A 23,109-nucleotide genomic window follows, 5' to 3' on the forward strand; every position below is an offset into this window, starting at 1 on the left:
CACACACACACACACACTGGGCTGCCTCACCTCAGTGTGTATGTACACAGTATTTTGGATCATGCATGTAAACTCATTTCTCATGTGTCACCTAGTGCTCCTAGAGAGAAGTCCATTAAGACCATTCAGGATGAGATCCGCTCAGTTATCAGACAGATAACAGCCACAGTTACTTTCCTGCCGCTGCTGGAGACACCATGTGAGTACCCAGACTCTTTTCTACCAACAGACTTATTTGTCTCGGTTTCACTTCTGGATTATTGGCAATTGACTAAATTGTGCCCCTCCTCTTCAGGTGCATTTGACCTCCTTGTGTACACAGACAAAGACCTGGTGGTTCCTGAGAAGTGGGAAGAGTCTGGGCCGCAGATCATCGACCAATCAGAGGAGGTGCGCTTACGCTCCTTCACCACCTCCATCCACAAGGTTAACAGCATGGTGGCATACAAGAGGACCGACTCAGCTTAAACTTCTAAACCATGGCAGCCCCCCTCCCTCCACCCTCCAACCATTATCTCCTATAGAAAACATTAGATTTTACAGTGCCCTGTCCTACCTCACTGTCTGTGTCTCTGTCCATTGTTCTGTACATGATGAACCCAGTGTTCTCCTGCTGTCTGATCTTCACTTTGTCTCACTTGTCCTTTGAGGATATAACAGCAACCTGCTCTGTCTCTACTGATGTAAATATTTCTCATAAGCAATGATCTGTCTCAGGAGCAACTGTCTCTTTATTATTGTTTCCCCTTCCTCTCAAGTTGTCAACCTCTGTTTTAGAAGCTAGTAGTTTATATGTTAAACTTTTATAAATTGTCAAAAATAAATGTTTGTCACAATGGTTCTATGGTTTTACTGCTTTTTACCAGAAGGTGGCAGTGTGACATAATCACTGTCAGGTTCCAAATGATTCTATATGGGTTTGTTGTAAATATGTAAGTTATAGCATTCATAAGCATTTTTCTTTAATGGGACATACCATTTACTTGGCTCACAGTGTTCAGTAGTGTTGACAGCTGCAGATGTTCTAATAGTACTGTATCAGCATATTACATTGTCTCACCTGCAGCTGACACTCACAAGTATCTTATCTAAAATAACCTGATGTAATGCCCTCCCATGTACATGCAACAAAGCAGATTTCAAAAAACAGAAATTCTCTGAAACAACCAAGAGACTGAGGCAGTAAGTAAATAACAGATATTTTGTTTTTAAAGGAGCGCAGGTGTTAGGCAACAGGCACATGTATTACAGTCCTGGGGTCTCATTTATAAAACAATGCGTAGGATCCATATTAAAAATGTACATATGGCCAGAAGCCAAAAATGGCATGCGGCAAAAAAATATTTGACAATTTCTACAATCAGGCCTCCATCTGATCATCTGCGTCGCCATTTCCCATCTCAAAAATGTTCGTAAGCACGGGTCAAGGATTCTCCCATCAAGTCAGGTTTTTCATACCTTTCGCATGGGAAGTGGCGTGCACCTCTTTCAGACCTGCTTTTATGCGTATGCAATGTTAATAAATGAGACTCCTGGACACTTACTCAAGGTAGAAAACACAGCCACTGATACAAACAAGCCTTCTGAATGTGTATGTCTGTAAAAGTGCTTTTGTTACAACAGGACTGTCGAGCCTGTTTGTTGCTGTTAATAAAATGCACCTACTAATACTAAACTGGGCCAGGGGCCTACTAATACTAAACTGTTATGCACTTTACATTGTATAACAGCTTGGGCAGACACTTGACCCCATGTTTATAATGAAACTTTTCAGCTGCTATAATATGAAATTTTGCTGTTTAACTGTAGTTAAGTTAATAACACAACTTAATCCAAAGTGAGATTAGAGGGCAGACACATACAGCTAATAAGCTTTGTTTCATTTTTTTTTTTTTTTAGCTCACCGTATGAATTTTGTTGAAAACAAATATGCTGACAAGAATCTATGTGATTAGGATTGCCAGTATTGGTAGTAAAACTTGGACATGGTACTGTTTCCACCCAGGTCTAGTTTGAAGATGTATTCAGAGCAGTTCTGAAAACAGAAACAGGATTTTAGAATTCTTTGCAAATTTATTAAAAAAAACAACAATTAGAATTATCACCCCACGGTTGTATGCCTCCATGTACCAGTCAAGTTTCTCTTACAGTTCCCATCTATGTCTGTGAAAACATGGATGCTTCACACACATCTTCTCCCTGACAGCACAGAAGATCTTTACAATCAGTACAGTTTCAAGATTAGTGTCACCAATTCAGTATCTGACCAGATGTCTCCCTTTATCTTTCTGAGATATGATGTTGAATAATGGCCAAAAAAAGTGTTTTTGCAGAACAATATAATGTCATAGTAAAGTTGACCTTTGACCTTTTGGAAATCCAATGTCATCACTCACTCATTTTATCCTATTAGACATTTGTGTGACGTTTTGTCATAATTCCCACATGAATTCTTGAGTTATGGCCAAAAACAATTTGTGAGGTCAGACTGACCTTGACCTTTGACCTTCGACCACAAAATTGTTCTTGAAATGTTGTATTCACGACAATGAGAGATGCAAGGTCAAAATGACCTTTGACTACCTAATCAAATCAGTTCATTGTTGAGTCCAAGTGAACATTTGTGCCAAATATAAAGAAGTTCCCTCTTGGCGTTCTTGAGATATTGCATTAATTCACAAAAATAAGACATAAGGTCACAGTGACCACCAAAATCTTGAATATTTAAAATCAGGAATATTTGTGCCAAATTTGAAGAGGTTCCCACAAGAAATTCTTGAGATATCATGTTCACAAGAATAAGACAGATTAGGTCACATAGACTTGACCTTTGACCACCAAAATTGCTGAGTACAAGTGAATGTTTGCCAAATTTTAATAAATTCCCTCAAGCTGTTGTTGTGATATTGTGTTCATGAGAATAAGATGGATGCAAGGTCACTGCTACCTTGACCCTTGACCACCAAAATTCAATCAGTTCATCCACAAGTCCAAGTCAACCTTTGTGCCAAATTTGAAGAAATTCCCTTGAGGCATTCTTGAGATATTGTATTCACAAGGATGGGACAGACGTTGGACGGATGGACAACCCCAAAACGTAATGCCTCTAGCTACTGCTATTACTGGCACAGAGGCATAAAAACCTGAAATATCAACTTGACATGAGTATTCTGACCCTTAACTCAGTATTTTGTTGAAGTACTGCAGCAATTACGGCCTTCTTCTTGGGTATGATGCAACAAGCTTTGCACACCTGCATTTGGAGATTTTCTGCCGTCCTTCTCTACAGGTCCTCTCAAGCTCTGTCAGGCTGGATGGAGACTGCCTAGCTTTTCATTAAGGATATCTCTAAACTTTGCTTCATTCAGCTTTCCCCTTAACCCTGACCAGTCCCTGCTACCACATCACCATGCTGCCATCACTGTGCTTCACTGTTTGGATGGTATTGGGCAGGTGATCATTGGTACCTGGTTTGCTCCTGACATGACACATAAGCCCTGTTTCCACCAAACAGTCCGGTATGGTTCAGTTCAGTTCAGTACACATTTTTTTTGTTTCCACTGTGAAAAGGTGTGGATGGTACCAATGGAGCTACTCCTTATCGTACCCATTTTTGGTCATCCTCCCTGTTGGGGTACCTAGTACACTGATGTGGTGCTAAAAGGTGGAGCTAGAAACACTGCAGTCTGTTGATTGGTCAATAGTGGACTGTCACTCTGCTCAGGGCTGAGTTATTGCTGGTTTTGAAGTGTATATAACCACTGTTCATACCGTGGCAAGTTTTACATACATTAGTAAACTATAACTTTAACTATGATATGAAAGGATGTTTTGCTGCCTTTTGCTGCAGCTGTAGTAAAAAATAAGTAAATTAACTAGGCCGACTGCTGGCAACTTTTAAGGTAGAACGTTTTATTTATAATGTTACTCAACGCATGAGTTGATGTGAATCCAAAAGCATACCTTAAATTTCAATATGACAACTTTGACCATTCCATTAGTTTTTATTGTCTCTCTTGGATGACATGCGCTTTAAGTAATGAGTGGATCTTCAAGTGTTTAAAAATATAGATGAATTTCAACTGAATGATATGAACTACATATATTCTAATCCTCACTTGGAGAAAAAAAATTGCTTACCTAGGTTCCTGTGGACTACGGCAACACTAAACCCTGCAATGCAAATGCACAGACCTGCTGTTTTGAATGTCCCATGGAGAGACTCTCACTGTAGATTCTGAAAATGTCGGTGTGCAACCATGTTCTGTGTACGATAAATAAGGTGCAAACTTCCCTCTGTGTCACCAGTGATGAGGAAATACAGTGAGTGATGGACAGAGCAGTGAGTGACAACAACCCTGCCCACATTTAAGAGCACTTTGCGGTTTGAGGTGGAAACGCTAAACGTACCTAGGGTCTAGGTACCATGTCTGAAGGGTTACTTTTGGTTCCAAAGGTACTATACCGAAAGTGTTTGGTGGAAACAGGGCTTTTGGGTGCTTTCACACCTAATCTGTTTGGTGCGGTTAAAATGAACTCAGTTTAGTTTGCCTTGTTAGTAACGATTTGTTTGGGCTGGTATGAAAGATGCAAATCAAATCTTGGTGCGGTCTAAACAACCAAATCGAGATCACCTAAAAGGGTGGGTCTCCATTCGCTTTCAAACAGGCTCTGGTGCGGTTTGTTTGTGGTGTGAAACAAAATGAACCAACCACAGGATTTTATGATAGCAAATATGTGATTTGACTGGGATTTCAAAATCCATTTGCTGATCGATAAACATGTCCATGATCTTGGAATTTATTTGTATAATGTATATAACCTATTTATGCATCTGGTATCTAAGGTAACAAGTATGCACATCAGTGTGGGTAGTTAATCTGATTAAAAAGCTGTTAAAACTGCAGTGCTTGTGTCCAACTCTGTGTACGTCAGTTCATTATGTCCATTACAAAATGTGACAGCGATCCTACAGTAATAAGCTCCCAACCATTACTGTGCAAGATGTCTCCTTTTTATCCTGTCTCTACCTGTAAATCATAATACATAACATGCGGTGGATTTGCAATCCACTATTACTGATAATGCTTACTATCAGTTAGTCCCATTTCTTCTTGAACTCTTACACCAGGGGAAGGCAACCTGTGGCTCCGGAGCTGCATGTGGCTCTTAAGCCTCTCTCCAGTGGGTCCCTGTGGCTTATTTTTATTTTTATTTTATTTTTTTACAAAAAAAAAAATATATATAAAAATGAATAACAGTTATTTGTTTAACATTTTATTTTTTTATGTATCATTGTTGTATGTCTAAAGTGATTCTTACATTCTTCAATTGTAAAAATGTGTAGTCTATACACCGATTAAAAAAGTTGGGTGGCCAGCTCTAACAAAAGTCCTGGTTGTTTCAAACTTTTTCCATTGAAGAATTATGGAGGCCACTGAGTTGACCTTAAATGCAGCACTTGTTCTTTCTTGTACCCTTCCCCAGATCTGTGTCTCGACACAGTCCATATGTCTCTCGGCTCTGCAGGCAGCATCTTCCACCCCCATGACTTTTGGTCTGTTCTGTGAAAAAAAAAAAAAAAATCCAAAATCCTGATGCCATTTTTTTTCATAATGCAGTTTTTTTTTTGTTTATTTTAAGGATCCCCATTAGCTGAATGCCTTGGCAATCAGCTAGTCTTCCTGGGGTCCACACCTTACATACAATATATTACACTACATTACATTACATATAAAACATACAATTTCATCAATTTACATTATAAAATACAAAGCTTATGTTTATATGAAATTTAGACAGAAAAAAAGAAAATAAAGAAAAAGGAATTACATACAGTCATTTCAGTTCAAAATTGGGTACACTGTAGGCTACATACAGGTTTCAGGTGGGGTAGATGTACCTGAATCCACAATGCTTCTACATCATTCAGCATGAAATCAGAACATAATTTAACAGGAAGGTGGTTTTGTACAAAAATTGCAACCCCCCCACCATGTATATTTCTATCCCTCCTGAAAAATGAGAAACCATTAACCAATAACTCTGAATTCTGAATAGATGAATCCAAATGAGTCTCTGATACTGCCAATATACTAATTGAATTAACAAGCACCAAATCATTTAAGTCATGTATCTTATTCCTTATGCTACAAATGATTACATGTGCAATTACCAAGCCTTTATTTGGAAGCTTTAAAGGTCCTGATGTCATTATTTAGGATGAGAAAGTCAGAAGTCAGATGTACATAGTTCAGGAACTTTTTCTGGGTTTGATGATCAGCTTGTCGTACCTCAGCACTGCAGAATCACCCCTCTCCCATGCAGCCCGCAGCTCAGGCATCAACTCCTTCCTTTTCTTCTTGATTAGGTTGGAGTGGTCTTCATTGATGTAAATCCGTGTTCCTTGGAGTTTCTTTGCCTGTGATTGTATCATCTGTTTGTCCTTGTAACGCAGGAGTTTGACTATGATCTGTCTCGGCCTGCTTTCATCAAACTTCCCGACTCAATGGGCCCGTTCTATTTCAATATCATTTACATTCAAACCCAATTTCTTTCCCAGTATCTCTTGTACTTTAATTTCTGACTTTTCCCAATTTTCACCTTTATCCTCAGGGACACCGTCAATAATTATATTGTTCCTCCGTGATTGATTTTCCAGATAGTCCATTTTTCTCTCAATCCCATCAAGGAACTCGACAGATTTTGCCAGATCTTCCTCCAGTTGTTTCAGGTTTTTTCTCACGTAACACTTTGTCCTGACTCTCCAGTTTTCCATGAGCAAACTCCAGACTAGTCTAGAGTTCATGTATCTCTTTGATTGCACTGTCCACTCTCTTGTGCACACCATCTGAGATAATTTCAACACAAGATTTAAAGTTCTTACTTTGCTGCTCCAGCAGCTCTCTGTAAAAGTCCTTTTGTTGCTCCATCATGGCCTGAAGAGTAGACATAGTCACCAACTCATCATCTGGATATTTCTGAGCTTTGGGTGGCATCTTTTTTTTTTTCCCCGTTAAAGGGTTTTTTTTGGGGAGTTTTTCCTTATCCGCTGTGAGGGTCCTAAGGACAGAGGGATGTCGTATGCTGTAAAGCCCTGTGAGGCAAATTGTGATTAGTAATATTGGGCTTTATAAATAAAATTGATTGATTGATTGATCGATCTTGTGGAGAAAACTCAGATGCACCTCTGTCAGTGGCTTGAGTTTCCAACACAGAGGAGTAGGCCTTGATTTCAAGAATCTGTGCAAAATCCCTCTTTGTGAACTGCATCCATGGCTCTTAACTCCACAAAAGACTTGTATAACTATGTTTAACTTACACAAATGAGTATTTGATCAGTATTTGATGAGTATTAAAAACTGAGTAGCAGGTGGCACCTTGTATGGTAGCCGGCCACCAGTGTATGCATTGGTGAATGTGTATCGTAGTGTAAAAAGCGCTTTGAATGGTCGGATGACTAGAAAGGCACTATACAAATGCAGGTCCATTTACCATGATATACTGATTATATAACAACTTATTTTGGTGATACTGATATCGATATTTTCACTTTTTTTTCCCACCTAATTTAAGTGATCATCAAGTCCCTTCGGAATTAATATCATATTATGCATGCATAATGACATGACACAGAATGCTTTTCAGTGTATGTAATATTTATTCATTGTGCAAAATAAGAAAAAAAGCATGTTGGCTGATTCTGATAATTCACTTTAAAGCCAATATCAGCTGATATCGATGGCATGCTGATATTATCATACATCAAAGTTTTAAATGCTGGACAGCAGTGCTGTAGTGGTTTCTGCTCCATGTGACTGGATGTTTTTTTAACCCTTAAAGATCCTGTGTCAGCATACATTATAACCCTGATACATACTGAATAATTTTATATTGAGCAAACTTCTCACAAAGTTTCGTTCCATGATTGGGCTTTGCAGGAGACCTGATTAAACTCATTCAGTGTTAACTGAACTCGTTAAGCCAGTCTTTTCACTATTGTACCCCTTTTCCACCAACATGGATTAAGTTCCTTTCTGGTTCCCACACCTAATATTGAACTGTTCAGAACATTTTGACCAAAAACAAACTAGATCCAAAAAGTTGGTTCTTAGCTGAAATAAAAAAAAGCTGTTTTTTCTTTACCTGAAGTGAAAACTGTGATGACATCAGTGGGTGTCATATTCTACAGATTTGAAAGAGGATGGAAAAAGCAACAATGGAGTAGTCAACTGAGAAATCGTTGGGGAAAAAAACAGCGTGTAGTGGTCTCGATAACAATTTAGTTCATGCTTGTTTTTTGGATAAAAACAAATATCTGTAATAACCAGTGTTGGGCAGTAGTTCACTACAAGACTTATTTTTGCAGAGGTCTGGATAAAAGTAAGGATTATAAAACTGAGGATAAGTAATGTGACTGACACTGGGGCCACAAGGAGGCATATAGACGAGGGAGGCACTTCTGTATGACATCACATACTAATCCTTCAGTTTATTCTGCTTGCTTCTTCGTCATTAACTTCTCTTGGCAAGACCTGCCCTACTCTGCCTCCGATTGGCTGCATTGCACTTCTTGACACATCTCTCACGTGTCTTGCCCATAGACTGTATATATTTAGTGGATTTGCAGTGGACATTAGAGAATTAGAAACAATGGCCAAGAAAAGAGCTAGAGAGACAGAGAACAGTATTAAGAAGGAAAAGAAAAAGGCAGAGAGTTTTCATTTAGGAGTTATTTTTATTGTTTGCATTACTGTCTTTTATTTACTATGGTTTTATTGACTGAAAAATATATTTTGGAATTCTGTTTTTGAATTAATGACATAGACAGATAGCCTACTGAAAGAGGCCAAGACAGAGAAATGCATTAAATAGAAAGAGGAGAGAGAAAGAGAGAGAGCAACAGGCTGACTGATGATGTCATGTTATTGGGCGGACATGTTCAAATGTCACAAAATCTTCAAAGTATTTGTTTGGGTGACAGTTTTTCTGATCACTCAGCGCTGATTTAACAAAGAAAAGAATAAAAGTAACTTTGCAAGTAGCAAGCAACTTTTGCGATTTTCTCGTACCTTAGCTTGCTACATTCCTCTGGGATAGCTTCAGTGTACTAAAAATTTATTTTAATGTAGAGTTTAGCTCGCTACATTTTCCAAGTAGTTTGCCCATCACTGGTAATAACAGAACAAAATATTGCGCAAAACCTATCCCAGCTGACATTGGGCGAGAGGCAGGGTACACCCTGTACAGGCTATTGCAGGACTAACACATAGAGACAGACAACCATTCACGCTCACATGCACACCTACAGCCAATTTAGAGTCACCAATTAACCTGTCCCCAACCTGCATGTTTTTGGACTGTAGGAGGAAGCCGGAGTACCTGGAGAAAACCCACGCTAACAGGGGAGAACATGCAAACTCTGCACAGAAGGGCTCCCTCCTGGATTCGAACCAGGAACCCTCTTGTTGTGAGGTGACAGTGCTAACCACTACACCACTGTGCCACACGCGATTGCAACAAGTAACACAAATTCAACCAATCTCTACTTCTCCAACCAACCAATTCTGCGGGACCATGCAATTTTGTCCGATAACCACAACTTTTCCGCAATTTTGACCAGCGTCCCGTGACTTTCACCAATAATAACAGTCCCCCACGCAAATGTAATAGATGTCACTACATTAACTTCCTTGTTTATGGTTTGAAGATGCAGGCATGTGTGATTCTAATGTCTCACATTTACCAACAAAAATTACTGCTAAAGACCGTGCAAAACAATTCCCTGATGTTCTTCACGAAAGTGGAGGAAAACTGTTTTGCAAACTAGTGGACCACAGACCAGACAAATCATCGTGACAGACGCTATTGCATCCAAATCTGTTGCAAGCCCTGAACGAATGACGGTAAATTAGATTAAATATGCGTTGGTAACGTTAGTTTACTTTAATTGCAAAGTAAGAGAGGTGTGGGGAGTTTTTCCTTATCCGCTGCGAGGGTCATAAGGACAGAGGGATGTCGTATGCTGTAAAGCCCTGTGAGGCAAATTGTGATTTGTGATATTGGGCTTTATAAATAAAATTGAAATTGAAAATTGAAATTGAAATTGTGTGCTAGCCTGTTAATGTGACAAGCTGTGTGTGTGTGTGTGTGTGTGTGTGTGTGTGTGTGTGTGTGTGTGTGTGAATACATGTGTGCCAGGATGGGAAATTAACCTTTTAAAATGTGAACATCTACCAGCCACTGACAGACATTCAAAATCAATTCATTCAATAGTAAATTATTTTGGGTCTTAAATCTGCCAGCAACTTCATGTTAAATCAGCATTTGGCTGGTGCTAATTTCCCACCTTGGTGTGTGTGCTTGTGTAAATGCGTGTGTGTTGAAGAAAATAGTTAAGTTGTCATCAAGCTAAAAAAAAAAAAAAAAAAAAAAAAAAAAGCAAATTTTTTTGCACTTTTCACTGTCTCCCGCACTTTCATTGCAACAAATATACTTAAAAAATTGCAACTTTCATCCCAATTTTTTAGAAAAGCTGCCGCGAAATCAGGCATTTTAGGCCACAACAATCTTGAAAAAAGCCTGCAAAATGCTGGGGGAACTGCTTTATACACCCCTGTGGTTTTCAGAAAGGTTCAGTTATTTCTTTTTTGTTGGCTGAAATGCAAGAGACATTTCTCAATCATTCAGTTTATAAAAAGTGGGACATTAAAAACAGCCACTTATAGTGGGAAAATATCAAAGGGTGCAGAAAGATGTGAACAAATACAAACATTTTTTAATTGTGAATTGGTCCTATTTTATCACAACAAGGCAGTGGAAAAAGTTAGACCCATTTCCCATTGAAATCGCAGGCCTAGTCTTTGGCTCTCTTACATTTTGAAAAGAAGAAAATAAAATCTAAATTTCAAACAACACATTACAGTACAAATGTCATCTAAAAGATTAATTCCTAAGAAAGCTCCTTCAAAAAAGCAGAGATAGGATATTTTTTAAGTATGAAAACTACATTTCCTATATAGAGAATTGTGTGCTCTTGACAAAAGGATGACCTTACAATATAGAAAATCTAATAAATATATAAAACATAAATAAATATACAATAGTTAAGACAATGAGTGGAAAAAAAAATGTTACAAAAGACTCAAACCCTTGTAGTGTGTGTGAGCTGTGTGTGCTGTGAATGAAGACATTTAACAAGCTTATCACTACAAAGGACAATTAGCTCGATGTTGAAAAAAAAATCTTAGATTTCGAGAATAAAGTCATACATCTACGAGAATAAAACCATAATATTAAGAGAATAAAGTCAGAAATCTACAATAAAGTCGTAAATCTATGAGAATAAAGTCATAATGTTATGAGAATAAAGTAATAAATCTACAAGAACAAAGTCATAATATTACAAGAACAAAGTTGTACATCTACAAGAATAAAGTAGTGAATCTGTGAGAATAAGGTCGTAAATCTATGAGAATAAAGTTTAAATGTTACAAGACTAAGCTCGTAATCACACTGGATAAATGAAAAATGATTACAAAAATAAACAGTTTTTGGGTGGTAATGCATTACATTACATTGTAAATGTAATAATATCACCTGAAATCTTGTTGGCAACGTGTTATATTACTTTGGTACTGCTAAAATATATATTACTGTCACCCTTAACACTGTTTGTACACACTTTGTTGCTTTTTATATCATGTTACCTGACTTTCTGGTTTTAAACTGTGACTATTTTTTCTCTAGATATATGAATTTATTCTTGTAGATTTGCAACTCTATTCTCAAAATCTAAGACTTTTTTTTCTTTGGCCCTTACCCTCCTTGTATGAATGTATCAGATAATTGTGACATTATGTAAAACATATTATAAGTACAGTATCTGTTTACCACTGTACTGGTGCTGATCCCCAGGGATCTATGTCTCATCATTCAGTGTTCCCCTAAATGTTACTACCTGTGAGAGATAATGTAAGTGAGACTTCAAGATGAAAGCCACTCTGTGCAAAAACAAAAAATGACTATTGTAATAAATATAGCTTAGTGCTGACTCTGTTATTTTCTCTGGTGAAAGACAGCCATGAAAGAATGGTGATGACAGGAGGACAAGTCTCACAAAGCTTGGTGAAATGAGCATGACCTCGGAAATATGGGTTATGAACATGCACATCATTATCACCTGTTTGTCATGATTTTTTTTAATGAACGTGTTTATGGTAGAAGATATGATAACTAGATTTAGGCAAACGTTTTAACTGTTATGATTTGTACTCACTGAAGTTATTGCTGAGATCTGGGAACATAGTTACATTGCTCCAACGCAGTCCAGCAGGGCAAGAAATGAGCTGTTAGACGAGCCAATTTAGCCAGATTTTATAAATCCACTTTACTTGGAGAAAAAAATCCAAAGTGATCACAGTGCAAAGAGAAATGATGATAATAATGATGTCAGGGGTAAAGTGTTGCAAAGTAGCTACTACTTCTACTCAGGCCCACAGGAATGCTGCTCAGCCTTGCAGCAACTTTTTCCTGGTGGCCACTCACGGTACTGCAGTGAAAAATGCCCTGCGCCCAAAAAGGCATTTTCTCCGTAGACCACCATTGTCAAAGAGATGTCTGTAAAACCGTTGACAGGACACCTCAAACTGCAAACAAGGTCAATTATAACTCTTTCTGTTACGAATTTCTGATCCATGGAGGTTTAATATTTGTAAAACTTTCCTCAAGCTGAGAAAAAAAAGCCTGTGATGTCATCACAATGATGAGCTGCACAGGAACTTGCGGGAGGAGCCAGCGGATAACACTTCTGTGCATATTCACGTTTTTTTGGCATATGCTCCAGACAAACAACTCCATTGGAATGAGTTGATGCCATTTTGCCATCCAGTATCTACACATTATTAAAATCTATGCTTCTACTACTACGTTTCTGTGGTTAGCTGTGTTCTAGTGGAAGGTATCCAATCCTGCAGTTGTGAAGTGCACATGTGAGGTTCAGCTGGTAAGATGGCAGAAACAGCCTTTATGATGTGGAAGCACTTGAATATGTGGGTGAAAAGTACAGGAATGTCACAATGAAATGCAAACTGAGATGTGATAGGGAGCGATTAAACTGTACTGCATTAGGGCTGGGCAGTGGTACGACCTAAATAACCCAGTACCAAGTAGTATCAAAACTTCAAATGATACTTCTATTTGGTCCTTTATGTGCTGGGGATCTGATCCCACACTGTCCCAACTCCCCACCAAATAAGCATACTTTCTGTCGCTGTGTTTTTGGAGTCACTCTTCTTAGCGGATGGTCGGTTCAAAGTCTGCCCAGTAAGCACAAGCTAACGCAGCAGCAGTTAACATCCAACACCGGGCCGTTAAACAGTCCTAACAAACTCTCTGCTGCCGTCGTGCTCTGAGCTGTTGCCCACTCAGCAACACGAAGTTCAAAGTCTTCCTGGGTGGCACGAGCTAACACAGCAGCAGTGGCTAACATCCAACACTGAGCTGCTAAACATCCCAACAAACTAACACTGACAGTGAAACAGCTCGTCTCTGTTGTTAAACTTGTTAACAACCATTACATCAGGCGAGTGAGAGGAGGGCGCACTTTGGTCTGTCATTCCTGTTGTTAGCCTCTAGAGTTACAGGACTAGGCTATGCAATGATGGTATTGAATGAAGGAATTGCAAAGGTGTTTTCATTTTTTTGTAATGCAAAAGTACTCTAACTGACTGCACCACTTTTGGTGATCTTTTTAGCCATGCTAGCAGCATGGCTCTGTGGATGGCCTGCCGTTCTGTTAGTTGGTCTACCCTTTGGTCCTGACTGGCATATCTCAACATCACTTGATGGATCGCCATGAAACTTGTACAATCCTTCCCCAGCCAACATTTGTATGTCAGGCTCATGTGAATAGTAAATGGGCTAAAAATGGGCCCTATATGGAATTGTCCATGGTTTCCATAATGGCCCCATGCCAGTTGCCCACATGGTTGGGCTGAATCAAGTGGGCCCCACATAGGTTATGCTAGGGCTACCTTGGTACGAAGTGGATATGGTCCCAAAGTGGGCATCTTATCACTTGGGTAAACCCACCCATGTGGGCAACTGACATAGGGCCAATACGGAATCTGTGGACAATCCCATATAGGGCCCATTTTTCTGTTTATTTACGACCCATTTGGGCCCCACATACAATTGTTGGTTGGGTCCTAGTTCCCAGAGGACTCATTGTAATGACCTTGGTGATCCCATTCCTGAATTGATACTTTGGGTAATGAAAATTCTTGCAAAGCAAATGACATTCCAACTAAGAACATGGGAAACATTATACAGTACCATAAACCTGTGGTTCTCAACCTTTTTTCAAGGACCCCTAAACTGATACACATTAGGTCACAGACCTTTGTGATAAGTTTCACTTCACAGACGATCTAAGAAGATTTTAGTTATTAGACATGATTCTGATTAGAATTTAGTTATCAACTACAGTCACTCTTGTGACTCTTACTCACACTAGGCTCTCTTCTATAGTGAATTAAATAGTGAAAACAAACCATTCTCTATTTTTTGTAGACCCACTGAAACTTCCTGTAGGGCCCTGGCAGTATCACTGCTCCAAACATCAGCATGCTAACACTGTTCTTGTTAACCTGCTACCATGCATATGTAAGCATTTCAACTTAGAGACTTAGCTGTCTCTAAGTAAAGCCTGACTGCTAGCAAGGCTCTTAGTCTTCTTTAGTGATTCCCAGATCTGAGTTATGAACTTAGTGAGTACAGTCTTATCATTGCAGAAAGAAAGGATGGACCAACCTACCAAAATGAGACCAAAGTTGCAATAAACTGGAATATTTTTTAATGTTTTAGAAAAAACTCTTGACCCAAACCTGCTTTATGGTTGCTAAATTTAAAGGCCAGTGTATCCGCCCTTTCACTGTCAAACCAAATCTAATGTTTTTTTCACTATATAATCTTGGGAAAATTATATTTTTGGGCACTTTCCAAGCACAAAGCATCTTATTTGTCCTTTTAGATATCATGCTAATTTCATGAAATTTTGAGAGACTGGGTTGTACAGGGCTAACCCTGGAAATCTGTGTTGGTTGAAAACCAAACTGGTGTTGGGATCACACCAAGCCGTTGACCAGCCCCTTCTCACACTCCTCTGCCAAAAGCCTCCAATGCTGCCGGTTCTTCTGACATCCTTCCAACAATGGGGAGCAATACTCTGACATGCCTGCCAAAGTCTGTGACAGTGACAAAGGCAACATATTTAATAAGGAAAGATTCAGTGAATAAATACAACATTCATTCATCTTTCCAGCAAGTGGAAAATAATAGGATGGATGTCCACCATTGGCATTGGCAAAATGCCTCTTCCAGCTATTCAGCTGGGACAGTGATTTTCAGAGACAAAGACAACCATGATTACAAGTTTAATTTTAAAATTACCTCATATAACTGAGTGCAGATGGCATCAATGAAGGACACCTGCATGCTGGGAATCTTATCTCTTTTGTCACGATTCATCAGGTCCTAAAGTGAAAAGATGGAAAGAATGATATGTTAACCAAATTAAAAGGATGCAAAAATGATTGCATTCAAATGTTTGCAAATGACAGCATTTTCCACTTTCTTCAGTTTCTTGCTTGGAACTTTGGAGCCACTGCCAACAGCTTTTCCATGTTTCTACACCATTAGCAGAAAACCCCCACATGATCTCAGATTCATGACTTAAAAACAGATAGGAGATAGAGCTGCAACAGACAACTGTTTTCATTATCAAGATACTGAACCCCAAATTGCTTCCAAATAGTAAGTGCGTGTGAATGTTTACCCGATGAGCAGGTGGCACCTTGTATGGTAGCCATTGTATGAATGGATGAATTTGATATGTAGTGTGAAAATGCTTTAAGTGATTGGAAGATTAGAAAGGGATCAAACAAATGTGAGTCCATTTAGTTTTTTTTTTTTTTTTTTTAATTAATAAATAAATAAATAAAGAAACTAATTTTGGAAACAGTTAGCAAATTTAGCTGCAAAGACTGCCCTGATCCAACTCGGCAGCCTGACAGAAGACTTGGATTATTTATTGCTGATTTATTGCTGACTGAGGAGACCACACAAGGACCCATTCAAGCAATGATACCAGATAAAATCATGATAACTGGTTAGTTTCTCTGTATGGACAAAATAGGAAAGTGGCAGGGGGCTGACTGTGGGAATGATAAAAGGTAGTCTGTATGATTTCCACAAGATATGATTAATTATTGAATGAATGAATGGTTATGTTTTCAGTTTAATCCTCCAGAGGGCAGAGACAATGGGCTCTAGTTTCCCGGCGCGGCGCAGGGTGGCAAACCCCGCGCAGAGCTAGTTTCGAGCATCTCGCTGAGATGGGTGTGGCGGCGCAGCAGGGGGAGGTGTCGACAGATCCAGCTTGGCACAGTGACAGTTTCGTGCCAAAAGGCTTCGCCGAAGGTGCGCTAAAAGCTCGCCAGCTGAAACCAGGTCTACTGTCAGCGCAGGCGGAGCGCAGCCGGTGTAAGTGGCAGATTGGCTGACGGCGGACAGTGCGCACACGTCGCCAAAACCTCACAGGCAGGTTTCCAGAATGTCAGGCACATTAACAATGCAATAAATACACAAAAACCACTATTCAATGCAACTATCTGCAATCAGCACATAAATTTATCTCTATATCAACTGTCCCGTCACATCTGATGTCAGATCAAAAGGGACTGGCACCGTTTGGCACGTGTAATGGAAACCCAACCTGATTTGATTAACACAGCTGCAAACTAATGAGTTCATATCCCTCTCAGCCAACCACAAACAGCCACAGCATCAGATAGGGAGTATATATTCAGCATCTGTCATCTTAGAAAAGTCAAAAGAAAAGAAACAGAGTGAGACTGCGAGAGAGAAAGAGAGAGCGCGCGCACACCCGAGAGAAACGCAACATTGATTTACGATTGTGGTGACCTCCTTCCAGGCTACCTTTGCATCATCAGCCCGTGGAGGTCTGCTCGCATTTCCGTATATTCAGACACTGCGAGCTTGGACCTCCCGGACCAAAACATCAGTTTCCTCCTGGGAGAAGTTTGGCCGTCTGATGCTGCTGCTCTCTTCTGCCATGGCGAATTGAGTAAACCCTCATTACGCCTTTGTGCGGCGCATTTAAGGGCGAGGAGAGGGGCTCATTTGATTGGTGTGATGTGTGGAAAACCCACTCCACGCCTTCTCTCCTCCCTCTTTCCGACTTGCGCAGGTAGGAGGGACGGAGGTGNGCCTTTGTGCGGCGCATTTAAGGGCGAGGAGAGGGGCTCATTTGATTGGTGTGATGTGTGGAAAACCCGAAGCGCAGGTGCGCTGCACCTCCGCCTTGCCCGGTCTGAAGCGCAGGTGCGCTGCACCTCCGCCTTGCCCGGTCTGTGAAACTAGAGGCCAATGTTTTGCAGCAGATTATATGGCTTAATTCCAATATTGTGATTGAAGGGAAACCAGTTTTTTGAAAGAGTCTTTTTGAACAGGGTGTTTTGCTCATAAATGATCTTGTTAATGAAGAAGGAAATCTTATGAGTTACAACCAATTCACTGATACGTATAGTAGTATTTGTTCCCTCCAATCCTTTAATCAACTCTTTCTGCTCATAGAATGCACTTGAAAAGAAAAAAGTGGGATGGAAATGATAAACTGTCAGTCTGTCAGCCAGCTATAAAAAAAAAATCACAAATGGCTGCAAAACAGGAAGATAAATCAAAACATTTATAATTTTTACTTAACATACCGGTCCTTAGGAAGTATTCCTTACAATACTTATCAAAAATGGGAGGATACTTTAGACTGCCCTATACCATGGAAATGGGTTTTTGGTTTGATATATAAAACTGTTGACTCATTTACAAGATATTTTCAATTGAATATAATTTATAATTTTCCCACAACTAGAAAAATGCTAAACATATGGGGTATTAGGGAATCAGACGAATGCCGGTTTTGTGGAACAGCATCTGAATCAACAGTCCATCTTTTTTAGTATTGTCACATTGTATTCGCATTTTGGGGTGAGATTCAAAAAATGTGCTCAAAAATGAATTTACACCTGGAGCTGAACCTCTTCTCTGTGATGCTGGGTGATGTTACAGAAACAAAGACCTATACTGTTAATTTATTTATTATTATTTTTTGTCTGTTGGTTTGTTTCTGTTTGTGTTATAATAGAGTGATGCTGTTTATTTGTATTGTGTGTAAGGAAAAATAAAAGGAAAAAAAAGAGAAGAAGAAGAAAAAAAAAGAGATAGAGAAAAGGTCCCCACTAGGGGTGATGGTGGTTGGGTTTAAGAAAAAAAGAAAAAAAAAAAAGAAAGATACGATTCATTATGTAATTTAGGATCAAAAATAATACCCTGATTGTTTGCATGATGACTTGAAAAGTAAAGATTAGGGAGATTGGAAAAGTCTCAATTTTGGCTGAGTAACCGATTACAAACACTCACGAGATTTGTCACGGTTTTATTGAAAACTATAATTATGTTGGGATTCACTGGACCACAGATGATTTGTCATTTGTTAAAATCTAAACTGGACATGTGAAAGCTTCTCCTCTTGCCATCTGAAATGGTAAGAGACCTCATGTTCTTTGTTCTTCAACAGAGGACAGTTATTTGACACCCATCCCCACAGGATGCTCCACCTCACACCTCAGTGAGACACAAGTCTGAAACTGGATTGGACGGTACTTTTATGGTGTCATGTGACTCTGTGATGTCAATAGGCAACTGTAGAAGTTCTGCTCCTTTCACACAGTCTTTCTCTTTCCTGTTGTGCCCTTGAGCAGCCCAGAGGTGCTCTTTTTCCTCCTGGGCTCTGACCACCTCAGAGACCCTTGCCCCCGAACCACTAAAGGGAGAGCAATTTCTCTCAGACTCTCTTTCTCTTGGACCACAACGTGCCCTTGCTCATGGCAGGAGCAAACCCTGGAAACCAGAGAAATTAGTATGCAAACACAAGGACTGCAGCTAACTTTCCAGCAACAAGGAGAACCAAGTTGAGTTAGCAACCAAGCATCTAACTCTGCACGGACCCTGAGCAACCAGCCTCCTCGGATCAGAACCTTCGGAACAAGGACGCAACAAAGACTGCTTCTGGAACCACAGCTCTTTCCAGCTTTCCCCTGCTGGCTAACAAAAGCAGTACGCCTCAATCCAACTCTTTCTTACATCCATTCAAGGATTGGTAATGGGCATAGCTTTATCACAGCTGTACAGGCTAAGCAAGACTTGTTGAATGTGATTTAATGCTGTTTATTGAGTCATAGTTGTGATTGTTTGTAGTTAGGTTATTGGCTAGTTGGCTTTGCCAAAGCTACGTGAGGTTAGTTTGCTAATGCTGTTCTCAGACAGAGTCTTACATGCAACTAAATATCCTCTGCACTAATCCAGACCCTTTGCAACACATATCACATTCACATAGACCCATTTACAAATTCGCTTTCAACAGAGCAACACCCAAAGACAAAAATCTACCTTCTTTTCCTTTGTCTTTGTCCAGACCACACGGTCAGACAACACCTCCCCCGATCTGAAGCCAGCTTTGATTTGGTCATGTTGTATATAGGTTGTGCTTTGCTTCCTTTATGAATAAATATATTTTTGGAATCGTATCTGCTGTCTCACAAGAGTGAATGAATAGTCAACCTCTGCTACGTCAAGAACTGAAATTCGTCAGGCTTTACTATCAAATTTGGTTATTGTTATTATTATATCCATGTCTTTAAAAACATGGATGCTTCACCCACATCTTTCCCCCCGGCAGCACAGAAGATCTGTTCAATCAGCATCATTTCAAGGTGGGCACCCAAGATTAGTGTTACTAATTCAGTATCTGACCAAATGCCTCCCCTTCTGTTCCTGAGATATGATGTTGAATAATGGCCAGAAAAGTGTTTTATGCAGAACAGATGGATGCAAAGTTACAGTGACCTTAATCTTTGACCACTTAAGTCTAATCAGTTCATCATTAAGTCCAAGTGAACATTTGTGCCAAATTTGAAGAAATTCCCTCAAGGTGTTCTTAACATAATGCTTTCACAAGAAAGAGATGCATGCAAGATCACAGTGACCTTGACCTTGACCACCAAAATTGAATCAGTTCATTTTTGAGTCCAAGTGGACGTTTGTGCCAAATTTAAAGAAATTGCCTCACAGCATTCTTAAGATATTACGTTCACAAGAATGGAACGGACAATACGGAAACATAATGCTTCCAGCCCGGGCTATCACCAGTGCAGAGGTATTTAAAAAAAACAAAAAAAAAACGAAACAACTCTTTAGTTTTAGCATTTGTACTCTTAAATAAGATGCCATGTCTTTTGATGATAACAACTGGGTCAAAGCACATAAATATTAAAAACCAAGGGACCAAACATGGATCCCTGAGGCACACCACAGCTTATGTTGTACTTTTTAGAGAGGTTTTCGTCACAGAATAGAAGCGACACATTGCACTTACACTGGGCTCAATGTTCAGCTCTCGTCTCTCCTTATCCCCCTGTTCAAAGAACTCAGTGGCGACCAGCTCTGCAATCTGTATCAGAGAGAGGACACCGGTGAGGTCAAATTGAATCTTTAATTTAAAGCAGACCTCCAGCTGATGAAACACACAGAATATGACAAAAAGACCAAAGACTTATACATAATTAACAACATTAACACTTTTAGTTCAAAACACATTTTACTACAAGCAAAAACGGGTAAGAGTGGTTTTCATCGTTTATCCACAAGCAAACTATTAATGTACCACAACAGGGAAAAAAAATAGTCAGTTAATGTTCCACAGATTCCACATCTCAAACTAAGCTTCCACAGTTTTCTCTCTCATCATCACTATCAAATCCTCAGCTTGGATTAGACACAACTCATACAACACATATAAGAATCTTTTTTCTTCTTGCTGCTCCTTTCCAATCATGGAGGTGTTGATTTGAAAATGTAGAGTGCATGTACAAATTCTGTTGTCCACTTTCATGTGAGGAACAAACAAATAAACTAAATAAAAAGACTCCATCTAAGGTGAAATGCAAAAATCTATGCAAATCACACTGCTGTTCTATTATTGTGCTTAACCTTTTAAACTCTCTGGCGTACTTGTGGCAGTTTGAGTTTCAGTGGAGGCATTTTAAAGAACATCATAGGAGGTTGACTTTAAGAACAAGGTTGGGACATCCTACCATGGAGAAGACATAATGCGTCTTCTGCTGCCAGAGCCAACATTGTCAAACTTTGACAATGTGAATTGACTGAAAAAACAATAAGACAGACCAAGAATATATACAAAGAAGGCAAGAAAAACACAAGACGACTTGAGGAAAAACAAAAGCAAAAACAAAAGCAGGCAAGAAACACTAAGACAGAAGAAATGTAAAAGAGAATAAGTAGGTATGTAGAAAGGCTAGTCAGGATAAAAAAAAAGTAAATACAGTAAGAAGAAGGAGAGGTCTGCCAAAGGAGTGGTAGTCACTCTAAGTTAATGGTCTCCATCTGTTTACAGAGAGGTAAATGAGATTTGACTGCAGCCTCGGGCTCCAATCAGTATCACTCAGTGAGTGTTTGTTAAAGTCATCTGCAGCTCATTGATTGAGTCTATAATAAAGGCTCAGTACCGTGGAGTTGCAGGCGGAATCAGCCAGAGAGAGGGCTTATTATAGCTGACTAAAAACCAACAGTAGGCATGTAGCAAATGTTAACCAGTGAGGCTATGTAACTTTGTCTTTATTTACTCGTCAGCCAAAATACCAACATTTTTCGTCTGCATAGCGAAGCAAGTTAGCTCCATGTCAAAATAATTTCAGTGGTCTGGGACTGCTTCATTAGACTTCCAACAACAGCAAGAAAGACCTACTACTGGGTTTATGAAAGCATTTCAAACGGTTGATGTTGGAGAATGCTTGCACATGTAAGCCATATGCTCATGAATAGTATGGTCAAACAAGTAAAACTTGGGAACACTGGTCACTTATGGCCACCTAAATTAAAACTATGTCAAAACTGACCCCAAATAGACTTGAGATTGAGACCAGAACAATGTGAATCTTTAAGGATAATTCTGGTTTACAGCAGCATTCAAAAGTGCTTCATAAGGCAGCAAAATAAAACAGACAAGTCATAAAATCAGCAGGTTTTAAAGGAAAACAGATAAACAAAAAAACCTAAAACAATTTGGGGCCAGATCTACTAAGATCCCAATTTGCGTGTACTATTTTGCCTGCGCAATCTAGAATTCTGCATGTGGGGCTGAACCACGGTTTGCCGGTGATTTACTAAGAGTGATTGCGTAAATGACAACAGGTGACAAACGTGTTGGAGACACCCTATTTAAATGAGGGTTTTGCGTGTTTTATGGTTTGCAGCATGGCGAGTTTGGAGAGAAAGCACAAAGTGAAATTCGACCCTATGGAATTAGAGGTGTTGGTAGATGAGGCCAATAAACACTTAAATGAGCTACAGCAAAGAAACCTGACTGTCTGACAAAGGAACGCTATATGGGAAGAAATCTGTGAAAAAGCAAATGTTGTTGGTAAAACGATGCGAACAGTGGATGAAGTGAATAGAAGATATCAAGACATCAGAAGAAGAACAAAAGAAAAATTGGCGTATAATAAAACATCTGCAAATAAAACAGGTGGGGGCACAGTAGATGAGATGCCTCTGACCAACAGCCAGGGACAGGAGAGGGAGGAGAGGTGCGCACGGCGGGCAAGTTCAACCTGTGTAAAAGGAAACACAAATAATACACTCAACTGTCACGTTTAAGTTTTCTTATATTGGCTATGAATATTCATTTTGTGTAAAATAGGCTATACGATAAAGAACTGTTTAGTTTTGTTTTTTTGCCACAATAAAAGTTAGAACTATAGCGTTCTCCTACGGCATGGCATTATGCTCCAGCACGTGTTGCTTGGCGATGTTATGTAGCATGCAGCAGGTCACTACAATCTGGGCCACTTTTTCTGGCCTGTACAGCAGTGCTCCTCCAGTGCGATCCAAACAACGGAACCTGCTCTTCAGGATTCCAAACGTGCGCTCCACAATATTCCGTGTGCGGATATG

The 23,109-nt window shown here is 39.5% G+C and overlaps 1 protein-coding gene and 1 long non-coding RNA gene across 2 annotated transcripts in view; one reads left to right on the plus strand and one right to left on the minus strand.

The window, feature by feature from the left end:
* mad2l1 (MAD2 mitotic arrest deficient-like 1 (yeast)) overlaps positions 1-840 on the plus strand; it is a 2,345-nt gene extending 1,505 nt beyond the window's left edge. The window contains exons 2-3 of the mRNA XM_050068034.1: positions 51-199; positions 296-840. Of these exons, the coding sequence (XP_049923991.1) occupies positions 51-199; positions 296-468 (322 nt within the window). The 3' untranslated portion in view covers positions 469-840. The remainder of the gene's footprint in view (positions 1-50; positions 200-295) is intronic.
* A 9,897-nt stretch (positions 841-10,737) lies between these two features.
* On the minus strand, positions 10,738-20,637 carry LOC126404047 (uncharacterized). Its single transcript, XR_007571394.1, has 3 exons — positions 20,513-20,637; positions 15,451-15,534; positions 10,738-15,245 (listed from the first exon to the last, which is right to left on the minus strand). It is a non-coding gene; the product is annotated as an uncharacterized LOC126404047 (long non-coding RNA).
* Positions 20,638-23,109: the final 2,472 nt, after the last annotated feature.

The sequence above is a fragment of the Epinephelus moara genome, chromosome 17 (assembly GCF_006386435.1).
Source record: "Epinephelus moara isolate mb chromosome 17, YSFRI_EMoa_1.0, whole genome shotgun sequence".
Taxonomy (NCBI): Eukaryota; Metazoa; Chordata; class Actinopteri; order Perciformes; family Serranidae; genus Epinephelus; species Epinephelus moara.